General features: G+C 37.4%; 2 protein-coding genes across 2 annotated transcripts; both read left to right on the top strand.

Moving 5' to 3' along the window:
- Positions 1-258: 258 nt before the first annotated feature.
- LOC113492129 (transmembrane protein 94-like) lies at positions 259-22754 on the top strand. The gene is made up of 20 exons (XM_026869452.1): positions 259-345; positions 4726-5131; positions 5444-5740; positions 6046-6395; positions 13151-13407; positions 13608-13715; positions 14119-14267; positions 15279-15431; positions 15736-15944; positions 16408-16627; positions 16826-17029; positions 17316-17500; positions 17863-17986; positions 18156-18290; positions 18667-18812; positions 19120-19250; positions 19511-19587; positions 19675-19874; positions 21991-22073; positions 22665-22754. Exons 2-19 carry the CDS (start codon positions 4757-4759, stop codon positions 22040-22042), a joined length of 3372 nt encoding a protein of 1123 aa, XP_026725253.1. The 5' UTR covers positions 259-345; positions 4726-4756; the 3' UTR covers positions 22043-22073; positions 22665-22754.
- On the top strand, positions 352-4532 carry LOC113492128 (cytokine receptor). The gene has a single exon (XM_026869451.1). It carries the CDS (start codon positions 645-647, stop codon positions 4413-4415), a length of 3771 nt encoding a protein of 1256 aa, XP_026725252.1. The 5' UTR covers positions 352-644; the 3' UTR covers positions 4416-4532.
- Positions 22755-23402: the final 648 nt, after the last annotated feature.

Raw genomic sequence — 23402 nt, forward strand, 5'->3', positions numbered from 1 at the left:
AATCATTAGTACTTGCAGTTCGAACGACTTTTGTCTTATTAATCGTCAGAACTATCATAACAAATTTATAACCCCTTGAAATAGACTACCTGGGAAAATACTAGACGTTACTGTTTTGTTTATATTTTTTGCATCAAAATGAAGCCTCATAATAGCTTTTTAATGTATTTGTAAAACGTTTAACAGTTTTTTAATATGAAATAGCGTTAGTTGCGTCGCACAATATATTTTTCAAGAAAATTGGGCATTTTCATCTTGACCACTGGCAACACCGCTGTCAATCATTGCTGCGACCTGAAGTTGGCTTTTCTGAGAATTTCAATACTCCCAAAGTTTTCTTTTAATGTAAGTAGCTAAGTACTGTATTGTAACAAAATTTCAATACAGAACAAATAGACGAATCGTGGTCCCGAAGACACAACTTTCATTAACTGCTAGGTCCCGGGTAACAGTAGCATAAGATAAATAAATGTTGTATGCGTGTAGTGACGGTGCTCAGTCAGTGTGTGTCATCGAGTTGGGATCATCGGTGCGCCATTTAGCTCGCGAGATAAAAAAAACAAGGAATGTGTCCATCGCCGCGTTCGTTTTAGTTAGATCTAGTGCACCAGTTCGTAATGGAGTGACAGATTAACGCATCAGTTATGGAAAATACGCGAAGAAGCAAGTGCAAAGGGTTCCGAAGGGGACCCGAGTTCGGACTATGGATGTGGTGTATCGTAATCAAGTGCTTGATTAGTTTACCGTGCATATTCTCAAGATGTCAAGGAGTGGACATCTCAGTCGCCGTGTACCCCGAGGGTATGATCAAACTTCTGTATGGTCAGCCACTGGAGATTTTCTGTGTAGCCGAAAAAGATACTGCTGATAACTTGGAGTTTGTTCTCGGAGGAAACCATATAGACTCTGAAGTAGTGAACCGTACCACTAGAAGGCTCTACATAGAACATTTGGAGAAAGAAGTTTACACATATTATTGCAGGAACAATGTGACAAACAAACAGTGTACCAGCAGGGTCCTAGTAGACCTGCCACCCTCCGATGTCACTGACTTCGGTTGCATCTCAAAGAACCTTGATGAGTTGAACTGTACATGGACCTCACCTGACAGCTTCAGTATAACAAACTATACACTAACATACATAATCAATGGGAATGCTGTTGATCCCTGTGTGGCTAGGAGAAACCATAAATCAAGGTCCTGCTCATGGAATGCTGTCAGTCAGCCTAGGTACAAGCAAATGGAGGATCGATTTTATTTCCATTTGAGATCATGTAATTATTTTGGGTGCAATAACCAAAGCTTTATTATTGACCACTTTTCAATTGTGAAGCCGGACCCGCCAGAGCAAATTAAAGTACAACATGTTGACCCCCATAGTGTGCTACTCCAATGGAAGACCCCAAACAATATGTTTGACTTTCTCCCTAAAACAGTGGGGATAGTGCATAGAATAGAATACCAGATTGCTAAGATTGATAATATGTCATACTTTCGCAGTGTCAATGTGACAAATCTACCTGCAAAGGCCAAAACATACACATATTTGCTGTCTAATCTCCCGTATGCTCATATGTCCTATGAGGTCAGAATATACATTAAATCTCAATTAGCCACAGAAGACAAGTTTTGGTCTGACTTTAATTTTGTACTATTCACAACTGTTAGTGAAAGACCACAGCGACCGCCAGACACAATTGCAGGAGCATTCAACCAAGCCTTGTATGAAAACAAGAGACTGATATATGTGTACTGGAAGCAGCTTGAAGAATATGAAGAGGCAGGTGCAAACTTTACTTATAAAGTTATAGTGGCACTACCAGGTACTAAAAATCCTCGAATTTTATTCCCTGACAAAAACAAAAGCCTGAGTTATGTGACACTGACTGATGATACATTTGAGGCCATTGATGTTTCCATCTTTTCATTCAATGCAATGGGATCATCTGTGAACAGCAGCCATCTTTACATTCCATCCAAGTTAGATACAGAAGCATTGAATGTACCGTCCTTTACTAAACTTGCATATGAAAATGGCACCTATAAATTGTCATGGGTAGGCATTAAAAAAATTGATAATTACACTCTGTTTTGGTGTCAGCATAACTCCACACAGATTTGTGCAGGACGCATGAATTTCACTGTGTTAGATCCAAACAAGAACACCCATGTAATTGATTTACCTAGAGACAGCAGATATCAGTTTGCTATATCAGCTAATAATGGAACTAAAACAAGTGGAATGACTTGGGCTTCTTGTGACATATCCAAAGATGGCATACCAATGTATGGGTTTCCTGTAAAAGTAAATCATGATGTTCCAGGAAAGTCATTTGTAAAAATAACTTGGACTATGTCCTGTACTCTGCAGGAAGGTATCATTACAGGATATCTTATAACCTACTGTCCTGTTATAAATACCAGCAATGTTTGTGATACGACTTTTGAGAACAAGTCTACTTATTATGTTTCCAACCCCAAACAGATGGAAGTAAACATAACTGATCTAAAACCATATACAACATATCAGTTTACATTGGCTCTAAACACAACCTATGGATTAAAAACAATAGAAAATGCATCTACTGGAGTGACTACCATTGAAGACACACCAACAAGTCCTAGAAATGTGGTTATTTCTGAAGTTCAAAATGATTCATTAGTAATTTCATGGGATCCTCCAATTCATAAAAATGGAATTATAGGAAAATATGTAATTAATAATTATGGGGCAGAATGGAAAGTTGAGAAAGTGGCTGATAAGGATAAAAATATTACAAGGAGACATGTTAAGCTAACTGGTCTTCAGGGATTTACTAATTATTCATTTAGTGTTCAGGCTTGTAATTCAGCTATAAGAAGTTGTTCCAAACCTAGTCCTCATGATGGTATCTTTGTAAGAACAAGAATTGGCCCTCCAAGCAAATTGAAAGCTCCTTCTTTAAAAAACAATCCAGATATCATAAAATGGGAACCGCCGGAGAAGCCAGGAGGCACTGTTGATCTTTACGAAATAAAGAGAGTTAAAGATGATAATGTTGAGGTGGAAATTCTTAATACTACTAACCTACAATACTCTTTAGTTCACTGTGAAGGAGTTGATGTTGGAGAAACTTATCAGGTCAGAGCTGTTAACTTTGATGAAGACCCTTATTACGGCGTACTAGCAGACAAAATGGAAGTAGTTTTGCCGAAAAAACATAGCGGCCTTTTAAAATACCCAGGCGAATGGAGCGATCCGAGCACCATGGCTTGCGGGAGCAGAGAAAGCCTCGCAATGACTCTCATATTCTCGGGAGTAATGGCATTAATAGGTATTGTTTATGGCTCTATAAGACTGCTGAAATGGTACAGAAACCGTTTAAACATAAAACCTGTCCTACCAGTTGGCTTAGGAATTCCAGAAAAAGATATTTCAAAGTACGCCTTTGGCGGGTGGAATCCTAATAACAAAGATGACAAACCGTCGTCTGACGAAATGTTACTGCTTCCTAACAGTAGAACGACTTTGTCGACTCCGGAGACCAAACAGAACACTGAAAACAACTGTGGATCCAGTGACCACACGGACAGCACTGCCCTGTCAGACACCTCACGGGGTCCTGTCGAGAGGCAAGCCTCTACGTCAGATGACGGCTCTGCCTCATCATTACATTTAGAAGTCGAGGCTGAAAGGCCTGACGAAAACAATGCCACTAATGATGAAGATTCCTCTAACTCAGAAACTGAGAACTCTAAAGAGAATTCGCCATACTTTAGTGATCAAGCTTTTAAGAAGAATCCGAGTGGCTATGTGCATCCTGTTGTGAACACGATCAGCGGTTATGTACAGTCGGCACCCGCGCCGCAAAAAAGTCCTGCGAAACCGGCGGCGCAGCCTGCTAGCTCTAGTTACGTCATGGCTTCTTTAACACCGCCGATATTCACAACAGGTGTTGTACAGCCCAGCATACCCAGTCAGCCGCCAGCTTCTTCAGCTTACGTGCGTCCTGAAGACGCGCAAGCCAAGTCTATCATGAACCTCCCTAAGTTAGGACCGTCGCCCACCAAAGTATTCGGGTCGGAAAGCTTGCCGACGATGCCTACCTTGCCACAGCCTGTAAAGCACAACGCCGACAGCAGCTATATTCAGCTGCAGTCATTAGACGCCTTGCCTAGTCATAAGCAACCTGTGCGAAACAATTTGCCATTAAAGCCACCAGCGTCGAGTGGCTACGTGAGTCCTGGAGACGCGGTCATCAACAAACACCTGAACAACATGTTGTCGGGTGGCCAGCTCGAGGAGTCGGCTATCTTAGACCCGACTATGTCGCCAGACGCGTACTGCCGATTCTCTTGGAGCACCGATCCCGCTAACGATAACCTACATTCGTTGCTTGCCGACTCTCATACGTTAAATTCATCTAAAAACTAAACTACGTATTATAAGTGACACATTACTGAAAAAATAAACTTTTAGTGACTGAATTGTAAATAATGAACATTAGAAGCTTTACGAAGTGCTATAAAGTTATTGGACATAATATAATTACACACAAGAATGTGGATGTGTTGTCTAGTGATAATTCTTGTGCCTTATTAATTTATTTTAGGTGATTTTTAAGAAGCTTAGTAGGTAAGATTTCTGTTAGTTGCTAATTGATATCTTCTCATACAGTTTTACTTTCTCTTTTTTGAGTATAAGTTAGGTGTTACGCGGGCTTCATAACTCGTGTTTGTTGCAGACATACAATACCCGCGTAAAACTGATTAAATATGGAGGGTTTATACAAAATAAATTTAGTACCAAGTGATCTGAGCATAGAGGAGACGATACTGCAGATAGCAGACACTTTGGATAATCTCAACGGCATTGTTGACGACGTGTTTGAGCGACTGTCGAATAGAATCAAGCAGAATATGGACAAGACAAACAAGTTAAATGAGAGAATTGAGATCTCTAGAACTAAAGTAGAGAAACTGACCGGCATGCAGAAAGCTATTAAGGTGTTCTCCAGCGCCAAGTATCCGGCTACTATTACCCATGAACATTATCAGTCGGTATTCGATATCGGCGGATATCAACATAACCCTAAGAAGATTACCCTGAGCGGAAAATCTCAGGGGCAGTCCAATGAAAAGGAATTACAAGTAAGCTTTTTTCATACATTCGTTGTATATTAATGGTTTCCATTCATAGTGTTAACGCGTGATAATTTCTCATTAAGCGCGTGTGTTATTATCAATGAATTCAACTTTGCAACATACGTTTCAATTTGAATTAATCTTGACGTAAACGAAAATTACCAAATCGTTTAGAATATCTATTTATTACAATTGGTCCCTGTTATCTTTAATCTCCATATAAATTACATACACATTGTAACATATTGCGTTATACAAATGTATAAGTAAGTTAAATTTTACTCCTTGAGATCAAACTAAAAAACTAAAATATTTTAGGAGAAACTTCACTTCTACCATGTAAAAGTAGCAGAACCTAAAACTACGAAACCAAAACAAGACTTCAATTTGAATGCTGTTATTGATAACTTATCGAGTGTGGGTGACCTCTTGATCTTCAATACGGATGAGAGTCCTTATCTCGGCACCACTCGGAGGGCATCAGCGTACGTGCCAGTGGTGACATCGAAGGTCGAGAACAAGAGCTTACTGGAAGCGGCCCCAAGCTCCATCGTGAACAGAGATGTCCTGAAACGTGATGCCGACGAATACCTGTACGCCCCCGGTATAGGCATGGTGAGTCAAAACTTATACCCAACTAGCTGTTGCCCGCGGCCCCATCCATTACAAATGGAAAATAGTCCCACGGGAACATAAAATCGGATTAAAAACTATCCTATGTGTTAATCCTGGTTATAAAATCTCTGTGTACAGTGTGTACCAAATTTCGTCTAAATCCGTTCTGTGGTTTTTGCTTGAAAGAGGAACAAACATCAACACATAACTTTCGCGTTTATTTTTAAAATATTTATTCCCAATATGCCCAATAGGTACAATAGTATTAAGGTGGAGTGTGTATTACAATATATGTTTACCAACAGGTGCCAGAACTAGAGATGCCACTGGACCTACCACATTTACCAGGCATAGCGGGTGACGTTCAATTCTCCAATACAACAGACGGATCCATAGCCCCGTCGGTAGTGACGTCACCAGTGGTACCGACCATGTCTGTTCCTGAGGTGGAACTCCCGGATTTAAAGGAACTGCCGGATGTGAAGGGACTGCCAGATGTGAAGGAGGAGATTACAAGTGTGCCTGAGGCAGTGGTGGTACCTGATATACCGGACGCGCCGCCTGCGCCACCAGCCCCGGTGCTCCCTCCACCACCGCCGCCGCCACCGCCGCCACCACCCCCCATGGACGTCGGAGAACCCGTAGTTATTAAACGGTAAGTGCTTTTGGCTTTTAATGTTGTTATTATTTTTAGTGTGATTTTTTAGAGCGGTTTGGTGTTTTTGGTGTTCAGTATAAAACTATGTTCTTCGTAATCACCATGTTAGCAGAAGGCGGCCAGTGCCTATATTATAATACAGGTCCAACATGGATTTTGTACATAATATAATAGATACTGCACTAAAGTAAAATATTTAACGCATCCAAAATGTTTTGTTTCAAAATATTACTTCTAATTTACAATACTCTTCATATTAATTACACAATGACTAATAAATGAACAATTCAGAATAAAATAATGGTGTAAATGACTGGCAAATATTACCTACATTTAGGTTAAATGATATGATTATTATAACCTCGCGCACCGAAATTCCCGCGCTCTCATATATGCGGTTCTCTGTGGTATTCCTTCCGTGCGGAAGAGAAATGAAGTAATCTGCAAATAAAGTCTTTAGTTATTCACATAATTGAAGTTTAGAAGTGATTAATTTCCTTCATTATAAACGCGATGTCTGTCTAGTGTTTTTATCAAACGACTTCAAAATAGGAGGAGGGTCCAAATTCGTCTGTATTTTTTTTATCTTTGTTACCTCAATGCTTCGGACAGGATGAACCGATTTTATTCTTTTTTATTTACCGTGAAATGCTGTTTTTTCGTCGTATAACAATTTCATCAAGAGTTACAACAATTTTTAACTTCTCTTTTATTGCTAAGAGTTTCAGCGCGTCTTATTTTTGACTTTGTTGTAGTATTATTTACCCTAAACAAAAATTCGTGTAATTGCTTCCCAAGCGTAAATCCTAATATTATTGTTAACTTTGTTAAACCATAATTCAAACATTAAGATTACATCACGCTTACGGTTAACAAAACATGCCAATGCTGTGACGTCAATAAACAGCGCGGTTAATATGTTTGCCGATAATAATACGCTTTTATATGCACCATCATTATTTTCTTCCTCTATTGTTATGAATGGCAATTATCGTAGGAAGACGTAAGTTTTTCAGTCGCTCATTGTGACTGCCATTCTGAGAACATTCGCGAAATAGATTACTATAAAAACATGTACGAAATTCCGCAGTTTCAACACGTGTTAATTTTTTCACCCATTAACGAGTGCATTAGCGTTATCTATAATTTATATCGTTACCTGATTTTTTGTGTCCCGCCCGCACCATATGTGTTCAGATTTTTTCATCGCTCTACGATCTCGAAAGTAAATACAATATATTATGAAACTCCGTCCTCCCACTGGCAAGGTGCAAGACAAACCCGATGTATGCATTAAACATTAACGTTAAAAACACTCGGTGGTTGGTTGAATCCCCTGATTGACTATGGGATTTTGTGTAATTAAACGTTCATAATAGATGCAATTGACAAAAAGTCGTTCGGAGCGCAGCATCTGTGGCACTAATTAACTTAGCTATTTATGACCGAAGCTCTATAAGATAGGAATCAATTACTCAATTAATTCACTATACCTTAGATTAACCATTTATTGTCAGCGTGTGTGAGCCACCCTTGAGAAGATTGCCATAACAACTGATAGACTTTGTTGTACAATTATTTTAATGATGATCTGTGCGTAAAAAAGCGAGTAGTAATAAGACCTGTAAACTCATTATATGGTTGTGCCAACTAAGGGAGACGGGTTAGTTAATTAGTTGGGCTAAAGACAACGATAAACTTGGCGAGCTATTAACATATTTGCGTTATTAATTACAATTTCGAGCTGCATCCCACCAGGAGTGTGTGATTGTTCGCTTGAATATACATGCCGTGTTCGCGTTCCAGGCAGTGCTAAACGGTGCGAGTACGCTTCTCACAAGGTTAATGTGGAAATATTCAAATGAAATACCTAATTTAGTGTAAATCCGGACTGATTCTCTTAGTTCCTGGTAAGGACGGCAAGTGTGCCGACGCTTCAGGGTTCGCCGCCAACACGCGGTTCCCAGTAGGTGCATTGAATTACATGAATCGTAAGCACCTTTGCTACAAAAGAAAGGCGTTGTAATAGATACAGTTTCGTAGAAACATGTAAATCGCTGTGTTTTCCACCTCCGGATTAGAGTTATGGGTCATTTGACCCCTGTTCACTCCATCAATGGAATATTAAATAGCTTTAAAGCGAGATCAACAATTTTATGTTTAAACGGACTAAAATGTTTATTTAATACACAATGTAGGCGCGGCATAACAGTAGGATCGTACTAGTTATACACGTAGGGCCTTTATGTCTTTCTTGCGTTGTTATAATCAATATTGTCAATAATCAAACAGGACCAGATAATGGGCGAGAATTTAAAAAAGTACTTCATCAGTAAGTCCACGTAACATTCATTGAAAGACGGGACGTGTTTTGTATCTTGTAAATATCAAGAGAAATCCCTTATAATAGCCACTTCTTATTGCAGAGCAAATTAATTGATTCAAGCACTACTCTGATTCAATTAATATTGCGCTCACATATGTAATGAAGTTGTTTTAAAATAGGCAGCTTGATTAACACGTAATAAACAGTAAATATTATTAAACATTAAGCTTAATAGACGTTCGCAACTGACAGCAAGTTTTTCAATATCTTCGGGCTTTGAAAAACTGTGAATTGTGCATCCGACATCTAGCCTTAGTTATAGGTAAATATTGGGATTCTAATTATTATTCAAGCAGCTAATTAAGTAAGCGTTTCAACAAATAATTTCCATGAACATTGAGAGAGTGAGGGAAAAAGTTCGCAGCTGCTAATAGGGTCCTGCAAGGAGCCACATATATGGTACAAATACATAATTAAGAACCCTAGGTATCCGCTTTTGTCCTTAAGGCAACGTGAAAACTGCGTTTGTTGCTAATTAGAATTGTTTTCTTTATTCTAGCATATTTTATTGTGGAGCTCTCTTTAAAAGCCTTATTAGGAATACGATTCGAAACGCGTAGGTTTACATTTGCATACGATTTTTTCTCGTATCTATTCATAGATGTTTTTGAATAGTTAATCAGATGAGATGGGGATAAGGGTTCTTTTCAAACAATACTGAACTCGACTTGACCTTAGTTTTTGTTTGAGTTCTTTTTATATCTTTGACCCTTCTTTGGTTTGTTTTTATTTTTTTCCTGCTGGGAAGCTTAGTTGGGTCGTTTGTACGAATCTGTGGAAGTCATCTGTTCGTCACAATTTATTTTGGGAATTTGCATGCTTCGTTATACGCCATGTGATATTGCCGTAATTTATCTAAATTTATGTTTTTATTATCTGATTATTGCTATATTATATATATTCAGTTAACAAATATATTTTAAGATTGTTATGTTCATGTGTATTTAGAGATGTTTATTTTAATACAGCTTCAGTCGTTGCTCAGTAAAATAGCAACATTTTCTAGCTGAGTTTGTCATAAATTGTAACATTAATCTCGTCTTTAAACAGTATCGCTGCCGGCAAAACGCTTCATATTTATTTATGAAGTGGAGGAGTTGTGAGAAATTCACATTAAATAGACTGATTCATAGATAACAAACTGGATCTATAGAACTAGGTGTATAAAATAGTAAAAGTCACGTTCATGTATATTGTAACGGTCGCTATATTACTTAGAACGCCCAATTAGCATCTTTTTTAAATTCTTAATTTTATGATGCCGATTTTATTACATTAAATATAAATTTTCCTTATTTACGTTTTACGCGCTTATAAATATTTTTAAATAAGTTGATTTTTTAATGAATACCTACTATATTTAAAAGGAGTAGTTGATTAATGTTATCACCCAATATCGAAATGTAATGTATGCTAACTTATTCTTTATTTAGTAATTAATTTAATACTAAGATCTGTACAAAATAAATGAGTATACTAGGTGTGAAAAGATAATATATAAGAAATGAGATCAAAATATCATTTTTCACATATTCTCTTGGCCAAAAATGAAAACGTTACTCCACCTTACATGAACATTTATTCGCGCTATCGATCGCTACACGGTCAAATATTTACATATCTTTAAATATAATTTCGCAAATAATAACGTGTTGTGTTAGCGCTAATTGCTATGGACATACAATTCCCTTAGACAAGTTAGTAATATGTTGTAACAGTAATAACAATAACCGGTAACAACTAAAACACTCTTGACAGTTCCAATAACTAGTAATTTTAGTAAACTGTTCATACGCCACGTATTTTACTACCTACGTTACATTTGTAGTGTAGTCCCTGTATAATTGATCCCGGCATGTCCAGAAGCACTCCTACATATAACTAGCCTTTAGTATATTCGAGCATAAGGTGACTATTTACAAACCTCGCCGCTTTCGCAGTACCGTGTTCTTAAGTGGAAACAGCCGTTTTGAAAACAAGCGGCGTATGTTCCGCTGAACGATGTATTGTACAAATAATATTAATGTTTACTTTCTTATGTTTCTGCGTTGATGGGCGCAAGGCAATCGATTAGCTGCTACAGGGCTTACTCACTTGAGGAATAATGAGCAGAAGTATGCCCCTTTAGAGTTTCTACCGAGGCTTAGAAATCTCCTCCTATCTGCCTCCAGACAGGTTTTAAAGTATTGCAGTAAAACATTAACGAAGTAATGCTGTAGGCTGTCGTGTAGGTGTACCTAGGTTTATAAAGTCGCAGGCGACAGAGCCGGAGGGCAGATCTTTTGATTAAGTTTCAAACAACTGGTTCGCCCAGGACCGGCTCGAATAGGGTTTCACGGACCATTTACGAAAGCTACATTTAGTTAGCAACTGTATAACGTTTTGCTGCAATGTTCGAGATCACGTTACAAATCGAAATAATTGAAGACAACTCGAGCGATCCAGTCTTACCCATATGATATAGGATGCCTATAATACAATTGGCCGCACAAATTGGATGTGAAACATAGACGTTCTGCGGCTGCCTTGTTCATGCTGGACGAATGACTCGAGTGACTTTGAGTGATGTCAACCCAATTAATGCTTGTTCAAACTCTTGAGCTCGCCCTGTAAGGAAAATCAAATAGTTTTCTTTTTTTTATCTCGTTACAAACCTATAGAACCTATTCAGCCGTCAATCTCACGCGATTTTAACGAAGAATAGTGTTCCTATTAAGTGTTAGCAAAATGACCATGTTCCTAGAAAGGTGTAATACGATTCACCAACAGTCACCGAGTCCTGTTCCGTGTACGTGGTTTTATTTTTGTTCTATTTAGCTAAATGTGTGGAATTCGTGTCCAGGAACTTTTCACTGGGTTCTCGCTATCGTGGATCTGATATCAACGTTAGTATTCATAAAATTGTGGAATCGAAACCGTATTGGTCTGTCAAAGTTGGAATGCTCGGTTTAGCACGCTAATGGTATCGAGATTGGTTCGGTTTTTTGTGTAAACTTCCTAAGTTTCATATCAAATATAGGTAAAAAGCTCTGATACCTTCCACATAATGATATTTTTTTGGCACATTTTAGGTATTGGTTCCGCTCGATCATTGCGTGTTCATATTAATTACCTTAGCATTATGTAAGCAAGAATGCTTTACATCACGACATCGGCAGTTTGTAAATTACCTCAAGTTGGAAGGCCATTATTGTTCTATTGATCTCATTGCTGTGCACTTAAATAACCTATATTACTATATCATAAGTAAGTTGCTAGGTGAGGCGAAGATCGCTGATCGCATTATAACTATTCCAGTCGCGATAAAATCCGTGTAAAAACTCCTAACGGATTATGATTAAAATCGCTAATGCGACTATCGTATGTAACGCGGTAAGGTATATTTTTTAAGCGATAATAAATCGACCGTTTGATCGCACGGTAGAGCTTAATGTGGCTAAGAATTGTGGCCATTGCTTTTCATGATATATTGTAAAAGTACTGCGCGCATGACGGGTTATTGACAGGTACTATATTTCTTGGCGTCGGCAGCAAAGACGGCATTACAGTTTATTTTTTTACCTTTAATATACAATGGTCGAGATGTCCATAATACCAGTAATAAGACCAGTCTATTATTGGTCGTATTTTTAAATAACTATAAGGGTGAGAAGGGTTTTATTAATTTGATTTAGGTTATAGCCATCCTCTTCTTTTACTATTTCGGCTATCATTAAAACACTAGGCCACAGCGGATGCTCTAGCTATACAATTGATAACTAGTGCTTCCTCTGGGCAACAGATAGACAGGCTGATAAAACTCATATTTGAAAGTAACTTTGAAACTTATTATCAGTGAAATGGCATATTTAATGTTAGCAACATGTGCGACTACAAACAAACAATATTTTGCATACCGAAAATACTGCTGGTTCGTTTACCAAAACACAACTGCGGTTAATTTCAAGTTAAGATTCGTTTTGAGAAGGATTTCACGGCTTATGTAATAAAGTAAATGCGTTTTAGAACGGAACACCATCCTTCAAGAGTGTTGATAAAAATAATCTAATTATTTTACAATAATTTCGGGAGGAAATCCAAAATAAATAATTATGTGAATGGCCTATGACACTATGGATGACAATATACCGCACTCTTTGGGCTATACGACTAAAACAGCACTTATAAAACTTCGTGATGATATACGTAATGTTATAGAAGAACATAAAAAGAAAAATCCTACCGGGTACGATAACATCTTTTGCTATTTCTGGAGTTCCAGACATTGTTGAATTGTCCCTTTGCCAAGAGATTTTTTCTGTAACCTTAATTAGCCAAGACAAGGTTATAAATGAGATTTTTTAATAGCCTTATTTATATTTTTCAGGTTCAGTTTGGTACGAAATATAATATCATTTTCATCAGAGAAAGTATTGTTATCAGGTGTTGCTTACACGATAACATTAATATACATTGTCTGCTTGATACTCACCTATCTGCTTGGGGAATCTGTACAAGCCCATGCATATTTGCTGTGGGAGGCATTTTTCTTATTTGTTATATTGTTAGTAAACTTTTTGGTGGCGTTTAACGAAGAGTATTTATACAGGAACGAAATACCTCATAGAGTAAGGAAAGTCTTAGGTAAGTGGTTTTTGTTATTTGTTTACACTGGGGTATCATTAAATTTTTGTAATAAACCCTATTTACCTTCTCATTGTTCTTAATGACTAAATATAAGCTGGGTTAGAGATCAAAACTCATTATCATTATTTTGTTTTTTTATTTTATTAATATAGATAAATACAATAAGGCTAAATGAATTTTGTTTTTGATGTTAACAGAAACATTGGACGAAGCTGTAGAGAATTCCAAATGGAAGGAGAATCACTATCCACATTTATGTGCTCCATTCTCCCCGTGTGTTATTCTACAATGGACATATAGAGATTGTAAGAATGTTATTTTTATTTATTTATGTACACACAACATACAAAGAGAAATATAAAAGTTAAAATACATTAGGTACAATTTTAATTTTAAGTAGTTACAACCATCTAATATCCCAAATATGGCACAGGAGTTTTTAAGTATTGCAATGGTGCTAATAAAATAATATGATTGATTTTCTGTAGCTTGATTTACTTTTTATTGATTTACGGTAGTATACAGTAATTTTTTATTCTATCTTTGTTCCCAGAGGGCAAATGTCCTACAAATATAAAGTTGAAAAATCATGAACTAATTTGAATTTTGTAGATATTTTTTTTTCTAAAAGAAAAAGAGTGAGAACAGAAGAAAATAAAACAAGTTTTTGTAGCTTTAACATAATTTTTAAACCATCTTCAATTGCAGCTACTATAGTAAACCTTCCATGGGCCTTGCTTGTGGAAGGAGATGTGATAGTGCTGAGGCCAGGTCAGGAGGTGCCAGGCCACTGCCGAGGGTTGCAGCCAGAGGACCCTGAACAGTTCTTTGGACAGATCTTCCAGCCTACAACACCAGTAAATATAGAAAAATTCAAATATTTATGAAGTTAACACTTTTTTTTTTCCAGTCATTTTATCACAGTCGACAAGTGTAGTATTGCATAGTGTTGACCATGTCTAATTTATAATAATTTAAATTGGGAAGGATAAATAGTAACAGAAAAAAGCTATTTTCACTTTTATTCAATGATTTATCATTTGAATTTTGAACTGATAAAATCTGTCAAATGAGTGAATTTAATTGGTAACACAGTGCCCTTCATCTATTAAATACCATATAACTAATTATCAGATTAATAAGATAAGAATCTAATTAGTAAAACAAACAAGAATGATAATTTTCTATTTCAAAGAAATAGCTAAGGCTATGTTTTGTAATAACTAATAAGAATTGCTATTAATTAATTATCAATGTATGTTATTGCTTCTAGCTACTTCGGTGCAAATATTTATCTTACTGGAAATTTTATGATGATAATTTGACCTTTAAGTGATTAACGCGAATAAACTTCTAAACATGTTAATGAAACCTATGCATATTGTAATATAAGACAAATAACTGATATTCATGGGATGACTGCAGAAAACAACATAGTAATTACTTAACATTGCTAGAAATTTACAGAGAGTGCTCAGAAAGAAGCTTCTTGTAGGTCAAAACAAAAATTAGGCTGATGGGCCTAGACAGATGGACCATGTTTCAACTGGAAATTGCAGTTCAAGTGCACTTTGAATGCAGTTCACTCGACTGCAACAGAATGCAGTTGAAATGCGATCTGTCTGTAGTCTCAGTGTCCTCTATGGATGGACATCAGCTCCGTACATACGTCCTCAGTAACCCTTTGAATCCTTATAAAAAAGGCATTGTTACACAAGCTATTTCTTATGCAATATCGGTTTATTCGCTCGTATTTTCGGGGAAACCCGACTAGTATCGGACCCAAGCGGAGTCCTTAATCATGAGAAACGCCTGAGTAAACCGTTATATAAAAATATGAATCAGCCATTATTTTGTTTCTATTATAGCAAAAGAGCAACTTGAGTACCCCCCGCATAAGGACACCGCATCAGAATAAAGCTTATCGCATGTGCGAGACTCCTTATCTGAAGAACTTGAAGCTGGCGCTTGAACAAGCTACTATAAGGCCGGTGACTGTCTTTGAGAAGCAAAGATACTTGGTAATTAGTAATTATACACATTTTTTAATCTTGATTTATGATCTGGCATCTAGTATTTTTGAGGGTCTATATACGAAAAACTAATTTAACATTGTTGTGATTGAAAAACATGTTCTCATTGCGTACCTAAAAGGAGGAAAGTAATAAGGGGGAACGCAAGTTTTGATATCTTTTGTCAGTTTTCTAAATATGTTATAGCATGGCATCATTATCAAAACAGTCATTAAGAAAAAAAATGTAACAACCTATAGCAAAATGAACTTCTTCCAATTCGTTCGATATTTAATCCTTTAGTCTCTTACAGTGTACAGTAAAAATAATGGAAGGTATAGTCCTACCGCTAGTGATCTCAGTGGTAGTGATCGCTAGCTTCGTGCGCCACGTGTACCACCTGCCCGGCGTCACGCACTGGACCGAGATATACTTCCTGCAGACGATAGCTGCCTCACTGCCGCTGTTACAAATCGTGTTCCCCATCGCCTGGGTCACGCTTAACTGTTACGGCCTAGCTAGGTGAGTTCTTTGATACTTGTATTGACATGAGGGGTAGAGAAGAATGGTATAAATAATGGCAGAAATGCTCAATATTGGGTTATATAAGTCTAATGAGCATAATGCTGATAATGCTTGTATAGGGTTCTTCTAAAATATTGATCCATATTTTATACTTGATGTTCTCTACAATTAAGTACTGAGAATTATCAATATTGAAATCGGAAGCACTAAAAACCACTTCAATGTTTTCAACACTTTTTATAGGAGTATTGTTGACTGTAACAGTAAAGATTTACCAATGTTTGGGTAATGACTGAATGCCACTAGCAAGGCGGGCGGAAAGCTCTTCAATGATTGACTTTATTGTGAATTTTTCTTGTCTTTTTAAGTACTTCGTTTTCTTGCGCTAAATAAATTGTTCGGAAATCCATTATTTTGGATCGATAACAAACTATTGAATGGATTGTTTTCTTGCCACCAGATTTAAACTATTATCAGAAACTCGTCAGAAATATGTGCGACCTAAGTCTTGTTCTATATCGGAGGAGGCCAGTGACCCTTTAATACAAGTTATGAGCGAGTCCAACCTTCAGCCGGAGAGCCTCAAGTCTTTAGGGAGGACCTTCTTCAACATACTGACTGGTAGAGAGGATATGGTCTGCAGAACTGCTAATATTGTGCATGTCTTGGGATCCCTGTCGGTAAGTACTTGTCTTGACGAAAATAGTTTTGTTTTTAAACTTTTTAGTATGTTATCGGCACTCATTCCGTATGTATGTGCAACTCTAAAGCAAGAAGTTCCAAACAAATTTTTTGGCTTTTTAGTTTCATCTTCGTTGGTTTTTAAATTAAGAGCCATATCTAAATTATCTAAATACAAACGTATCTGAATTCTATAGGCGTTAAGCTGCGTTGACAAAAAGGGTATTCTCTCGTGGCCAAACCCTACTGCTGAGAAAGTCTTCTTTCTGCGGAACTCTAGCCCGTCGTCCCACAACTCGAGCAAGACGAGCCTCGTGGGATCAATGGGACATAACAGCGACGAACAACTAGACCCACCCACTGATGGGAAACAAACGGCTGAACCATCAACTATTGTTGAGGTAAGAACATTATCTTCATCCTTTTATATAGTTAATTTCGGTGGTTACTTTTTGTCCATTCATATAACTTCAAACCTTTTCCTTTTTGGTAATTCTGGAGTTTCAGTTTCAAAGAATTATGTAAACCTTTACTAAACAGATATACCCTTATTTTGCCGTTAGATTTGATCGCTCTGTCGTTAAATTAGAATGTATTTGTAACGATTTGTGCCAAAATTTGCAAATTTCACTTACGCATTGTTTTTTTACCCTTTACTACGTAACTTTCCATGCCACATCGTATCAGGTACTGGACCTGACGCACGACCAGAACGCCCCGTTCTGCGTGGAGTTCGACGACCAGCGCTGGCGCGCGCACCTGGCCCGCCTCAAGCCGCTGGGGCTGGCCGCGCTGCTCAACACGTGCGCGCCCGCGCCCCGGCACACGTACGCGCACTTCTGCGCGCATCTCACCTGCGAGGCGCAGTATAGGTAAGGGTATATAAAGAAAGCCACGTGCTTTGTCGACTAGCTCGGAACAACCATACCATATCATCGATAAATTGTATGCCTAAAAATGAGTAAGGGAAGGAGGTTACGAGTGGGGCTCAAATCAATAAACGCCCCTTCTTAGTGTTGCGCATTGAATAGGAATGCAGCCGGTTGTGCAGAGAGCAGATTGCTTAAGCTTGGCGAAGCTGTCAAAGCCTGCTCTCAAGAGCTCTCGAAATCCAAGTATAGAAAAAAAAAACTAAATTTAGTATTATCTCTACCAGGAGACAATTAAAACAGAGAAAAAATATATAGTTTAGGAAAAATAAGAATATCTATTGAAAAAAAAACTACCTTTCCAGTGAAGACTTAGTACCCGTGACAAATAGAAGGTGTCTATGCGAGCTCGCGAAGCAGATCGGCTTTACCGACGCTGTGACTGAGAATTACAAGGTCCAAGAGTGCCTCGCGATATTTAGACATTTGGTAAGTTCAAAAGTATTACTTTGCTAACTTTTAACACAAACCTAAAATGTGTCTGAAAAAGCTTTCATTAAATAAATACAATTACAAATGTTTTGTAGTTTCAAAGATAAACAGCCAAGATACAACTTTTATGTGACGGCAATGTAATAAAACCTTTCTTGTTTTACAGCAAGCAGACACAATACGTCGTGAAACACGCTTCGTCCGCTCGCTACAGCTGAGTACGAGAGTCAAAGTCCCCCTGCCTCACATGTTGGCTGTCGTGGTCAAAGATCAAGCGAATCAGCTGCAGATGTTAACACAGGTAACATTATGTATTTTTTTTTCTCTAGCCTACTGTGTCCCGCTGCTGGGCAAAGGCCTCCCCAAAATCCTTCCACGACTCTCTATTTAATTTATTTTTAATTTACTTATTTTTCCGATTCACTCGCAGACAATAATACTATTTGTTTGCTTGTTTTTTCGCATTTAAGCAACTATCTGTAAACTAAGGTATTATTATTTTTCTAAATTTTCCGCTTATCCAAATGCATCTGTTAACCAATCAGATTAGTTCATTGGCCATTTTGAGGCCTAATTCTGCATTAAGATTGTCATAATCCTGAACTTCCTCATGCTGGCAACATCAGTTATGTGATAATATGTTACGCAAAATTAATCAAATATTATTAATATACCAGGGCACAGCAGACATTATCCTGGACTCTTGCGTGGACTACTGGAACGGTCGGGACCTGACGCCGATCTCGCCGGCCGACAGGAAGAAGATCATCGACTTCTACCAGAGGAACTCGCTCACAGCTTACTGTACTGCCTTCGCCTATAAGTGTGTATTGTTTATCAAACTAGAAAAAATGTATTTTTTAGTCTCATTGAGACTTGACAACCGCTTAACAGTTTTGGCTATTATTTGGCGTTGTCGACTCAGCAATAATTGTCGACACGTATTGGATATGAGTGTTTATGGGATGCTTAAATTAAGGACACTCAAAAATAATATTATCAGTATTTAGTATATTTATAAGTGGTCTAATGATCATTATACACGTTTTGCTTAGTTTAACACTAGATGGCGTTGTGTAAAAGTTGTGGAATATTATATTGTAATGCTAACAGCCGCATGTCCCCCGCAGGCCGCTGACGCGCGGCATCGCGGCGCCGCTGTCGTCGCTGTACCTGGAGCTGCCGGCGGACAGCCGCCAGCTGTACGCGCCGCTGTCGCAGCACTGGGCCGACGCGCCCGCGCTGCACTTCCACTCCACCGGTCTGGACAACACTAATTGATTCTACCTATATTATGAGCACCGCCAAAATTGACATTCATGGTCATAGTCACGAACAAAAAAATCGTCTTCCCACATTCGTGATTCATTCCCAAAATATATTCAACTAAAGATTTCTGTTTCGATTTTCATATCTGCTATATTACACTTGTGATCTCCAGCAATTTCTAAAACTTTTTTTTTTTTCATATCTGCTAAATTACTCGCGACTTTTACCAGATAAAAATGTTTTCTTTTGCAGATTCCCTCTTGTTCAACGAGGTAACTGATGACGATGTTAAAGATGCTGACGGCTTCTTCGATATGCAGTGTAATCAGGTAACAAATAGAACAAAATATTTTTTGCGATACAGAAAAAAACCATATAGAAAAATATTTATAACATAAATGCTTCCGTCACTCCAGGTTTTCATCGGCATGGTAACAATGCAGTACCAAGCTCAAAGTGACATGGTGGAACTGATAGAACGTCTAGAGCGCGCCTGTATTCGCTTCGTCCACTTCAGCAAAGAGAACGAGCTTCGATCGAGAGTGTTCAGCGAGAAGATGGGTCTGGAGTCTGGGTGGAACTGTCACATCTCACTCATCAGTGAAGAAAACGCCAGGTAATGTAGACTAGGAGCCCAACACCGGTCTTCGTTTACGTGTTGAGTATTATGTGTCTAGGTGTTCCTATTTTAATGATCTTTAAGAATATTTACCTACATCAATGTTTAAAGTTTTCACTGAAGCCTGAAATATTCGCACGGTACTGTAGGGGCAGTGGCGTGTCATAATAATTGAGATGCAGTATTATGACGTAATAACTGTGTTTACTTTAAGTAAATAAATCCATTAAAGTCCTCTTATATGGAGTGTATTTTCGAAGATGTCTTAACACTGTTCAGCATGATACAGTGCGAATATTGAATGTTTTGTTTCTAAACTTAAGCAATACTCAATACATTATTTTCTCTTCACAATGTATAAAGGCAATATTTTAGCATGTTTACTCTCGCTATAAAAAACCAGGAAACAATTACTATAATGTGTGGCGTCATATCATTTTGGGATCTAATACGTCAGTCATATTTTTGTGACGGCCATTTAGTAATAACTCTGGAAGTCATTGATTAAGCCATTTAATTGCGAATTAAAACATTACATCTTTATGTTTCATACTAATACACATTATTTTAAAAGTGATAAAAATGGTGCAATTGTTTATTGTAATCCAGAAAATCCTTCTTGGACAAATTTTAGTATGAATCGAATCATAAATAGAAGCAATGTGATATATGAAATAGAAAACCTTTTACTTCTACTTGTAAATAAGTAATAGGGCAGGTTATAACTACAAGGAAACAACCAGTCGACCTTTAAAAGTATATGAAGTATAAGTTTTTCAAATCATTGTCTGATAATAAATTTCATTATTATGACCTAATAGGGTACCTAGAATATGGTAGCCACAGTCCTCGCACTATACCATACCAAAAACAACTATATTGTACTGAAAATAAGGTTGAGTTTAAATCGTATCTCTGATATACAGGGACTACCTAACATAGTTTTGCGTAAAGAGTATATAAAATATGGGTATTTGACTTACAAAACCTAATTAGTCCGTCGGACTGATTTCCAAAGAAGACTGGATACGTATTTTTACTTTTATCGCGTAAACAAGAAATGAAAATGATACATTTAATGTCACTTACCAGTGCTTATACTTCCAACTGACTTTACTAGCTCCCACTCCGATACGTAACACCATCTTTAACGCGCTTAATCGACTTTTTTTATTAATCTTATGAAATAAAACATAACAATTAAATATTATTTTGAAATCTACCTTGGACTAATCTCGGATACATTAGTAGTAGTTACGAGGACTGTGGCAACCACAGTAACTACATAATAAAACATTCAGCAAGTGTTAAGAAGGTACTGTATACCTTTTTAATGCGACTGTTATCATACTTCCGAAGGTATAGCAGAAGTCTAAAGATTCCCACCAGTCAGTATTACCGGTAGTTATTAAAGTAAAAAGTTTTTTTAATAATATTTTCTCAACTTTTTAATTAAAGCCTACTTACTAGTCATAGTTTATCAATCATGACATCGTATGATTTTATTATTAGGTTTTTAATTAATTAATTTTATAGTTCTGATAATTTTATGTAATAACATATTCATCTCAATAACAAACTACTCTGTTATAGTTAAAACAGTGATAAATAAACTGATTGTTTCAACGCATGCGTGCTAATCTAATTTCGAGGAATTACCAATTTCGTCAGTGATAGTAGAATAGTCAATAATAAGACAGGAAAATATGAATACATTAATAAACATGTGACACAAGCAAAATAATTACTTAATTACTTATTGACATACAGAAAACTATTTAAGCCTGGTCGAAATGAATTGCTAATCTATGAGTTTCCCAACAAGAATACAGATTTTAATGTAGACCTAGTTCGGTTTTCTACAGTAAATCACGTATCCGTAGATTTTATCAAACTTTACATTTTTGTAAACTATGAGTATTTTTTTATATAAATTCCCAACAAATTATGACGAATTCCCTTCTTTTATAGAATCAACTAATATTCATTCAAAAGCGGTAACGAACTTTTCATCCTACGTACGCATGCTACGTAGCAATTTTTAAAATAAATATATTATGTAAAAGAAAATAGTTTGAGCGTTCAATTAAATTACGAAATATTTCTCCTCCAGGTGGCAGCAGTATCCTCGGAGGCAGGGTCCTGTCTATAGCTTGCGAGTCTAGTGGCCGAATGTTCTGGGCGGCGAATGACAAAGTACGTGCTTTTCCACTTACAACTAATTTTAGAAGTTATAAATACTAAGAACTCATAACATATTGCATATTTCGCTTCGAGGAAGCGATCAAGCGTAAATTTTGTTTGCGTATGCATTGAATCTAATATTTTGTATAAACATACCAAAATATTAGTTTCTAAATAAACGAAACGAGGAAAATCCTAAATATATGGTTATTTGTTTTGAATTGCTGTTAGTAGGTAACAGCATCATAACTACTTACCCATGTTGGGACTGTATGTTGACGTCGTTAAGTAGTTGGGCATACAAATGTAATGTAAATCTTTTGTCAGGATTCAATCATTTAAGTGGTTTGCCTAACACCTAACACTTAATTGATGAGGGAAATGGTAATGACATAGGAACTTTAAAAAAAAATCTTAGCCGATAACCAAACTGGGGCCATTCATATAATTAAAAAAAAAACAGAACGACTCCCGCACTAAGGAATTTAATCCTTGTGTCACGGGGGGGGTTGCACAAATATAAAAATCACGTACTCAGAATGATTAAGTTGTTAATAACGGTCTTAAAAAATCGTCGTCGTTGATAGTCTGTGCACTGTGCAGGGTGTGATAGTGAGTTACCGCATGGACAGCGCGGGCGGCGGGCTGAGCAAGCTGCGGCGCTGCATCGTGGGCGGCGCCGTCACGTGCCTCAGCTGGAGCCCGTGGCTGGCGCGACACCCCGCGCTACTCGTCAGCGCGGCTGATAACTCGCTCTATCTTTTTAGGTACTTTACCACTGTTTCTCGTAAACCTAGCTTTGTCATAAAATTTTCACAGCAAGCTCCAGTTGTTTCTGCAGTTTGATTTTACCAAAGCAATGTCTCTTTGAAATAGAATAGAAAAAATTTACTATATGGGAAACGTGTGCAAAATATGCCACGATTTCGAGTCAGATTTAGAAGTGCAAGAACGTAATACATTAACCTATTTAAATGGCTCCAAAAAAGCGATGACGGTCCGAATTCGACTGCTATTAAATAAAAACTTATTAATTCAACAGAATAGCAGACCGCGAAGGTAACTTGGTCCTGAAGAAACGTTTCGACGTGGTGCACACGCAGTACAGCGTCAAGTCCACGTTCTGCCCCATCATGTCGTTCCGGCGCGGCGTGTGCGTCGTCAGCGGCAGCGAGGACTCCTGCGTCTACTTCCTGGACATCGAGGGCCACGCAGAACATCCCGTTGTTAATAAACTACAAGGTAACTTTTAATAGTCGAGCTGGCTCTTTCTTCTATAGGCGAGTCTAGGAAAGACATTGCGTAAATTTACAGTTTGGTTAAAAAAATGTCATTTAAAGT

The sequence above is a fragment of the Trichoplusia ni genome, chromosome 3 (assembly GCF_003590095.1).
Source record: "Trichoplusia ni isolate ovarian cell line Hi5 chromosome 3, tn1, whole genome shotgun sequence".
NCBI classification, from domain to species: Eukaryota; Metazoa; Arthropoda; class Insecta; order Lepidoptera; family Noctuidae; genus Trichoplusia; species Trichoplusia ni.

Bases quoted from the DNA above. Each gene is read 5' to 3' on its own strand.
- LOC113492129 (XM_026869452.1), top strand. From the start codon at position 4,757: ATGGAGGGTTTATACAAAATAAATTTAGTACCAAGTGATCTGAGCATA. The intron at 14,268-15,278 runs GTAAATATAGAA...TTTCTATTATAG, and splicing joins TCTTCCAGCCTACAACACCA to CAAAAGAGCAACTTGAGTAC. The intron at 17,030-17,315 runs GTAAGAACATTA...ACATCGTATCAG, and splicing joins AACCATCAACTATTGTTGAG to GTACTGGACCTGACGCACGA.
- LOC113492128 (XM_026869451.1), top strand. From the start codon at position 645: ATGGAAAATACGCGAAGAAGCAAGTGCAAAGGGTTCCGAAGGGGACCC.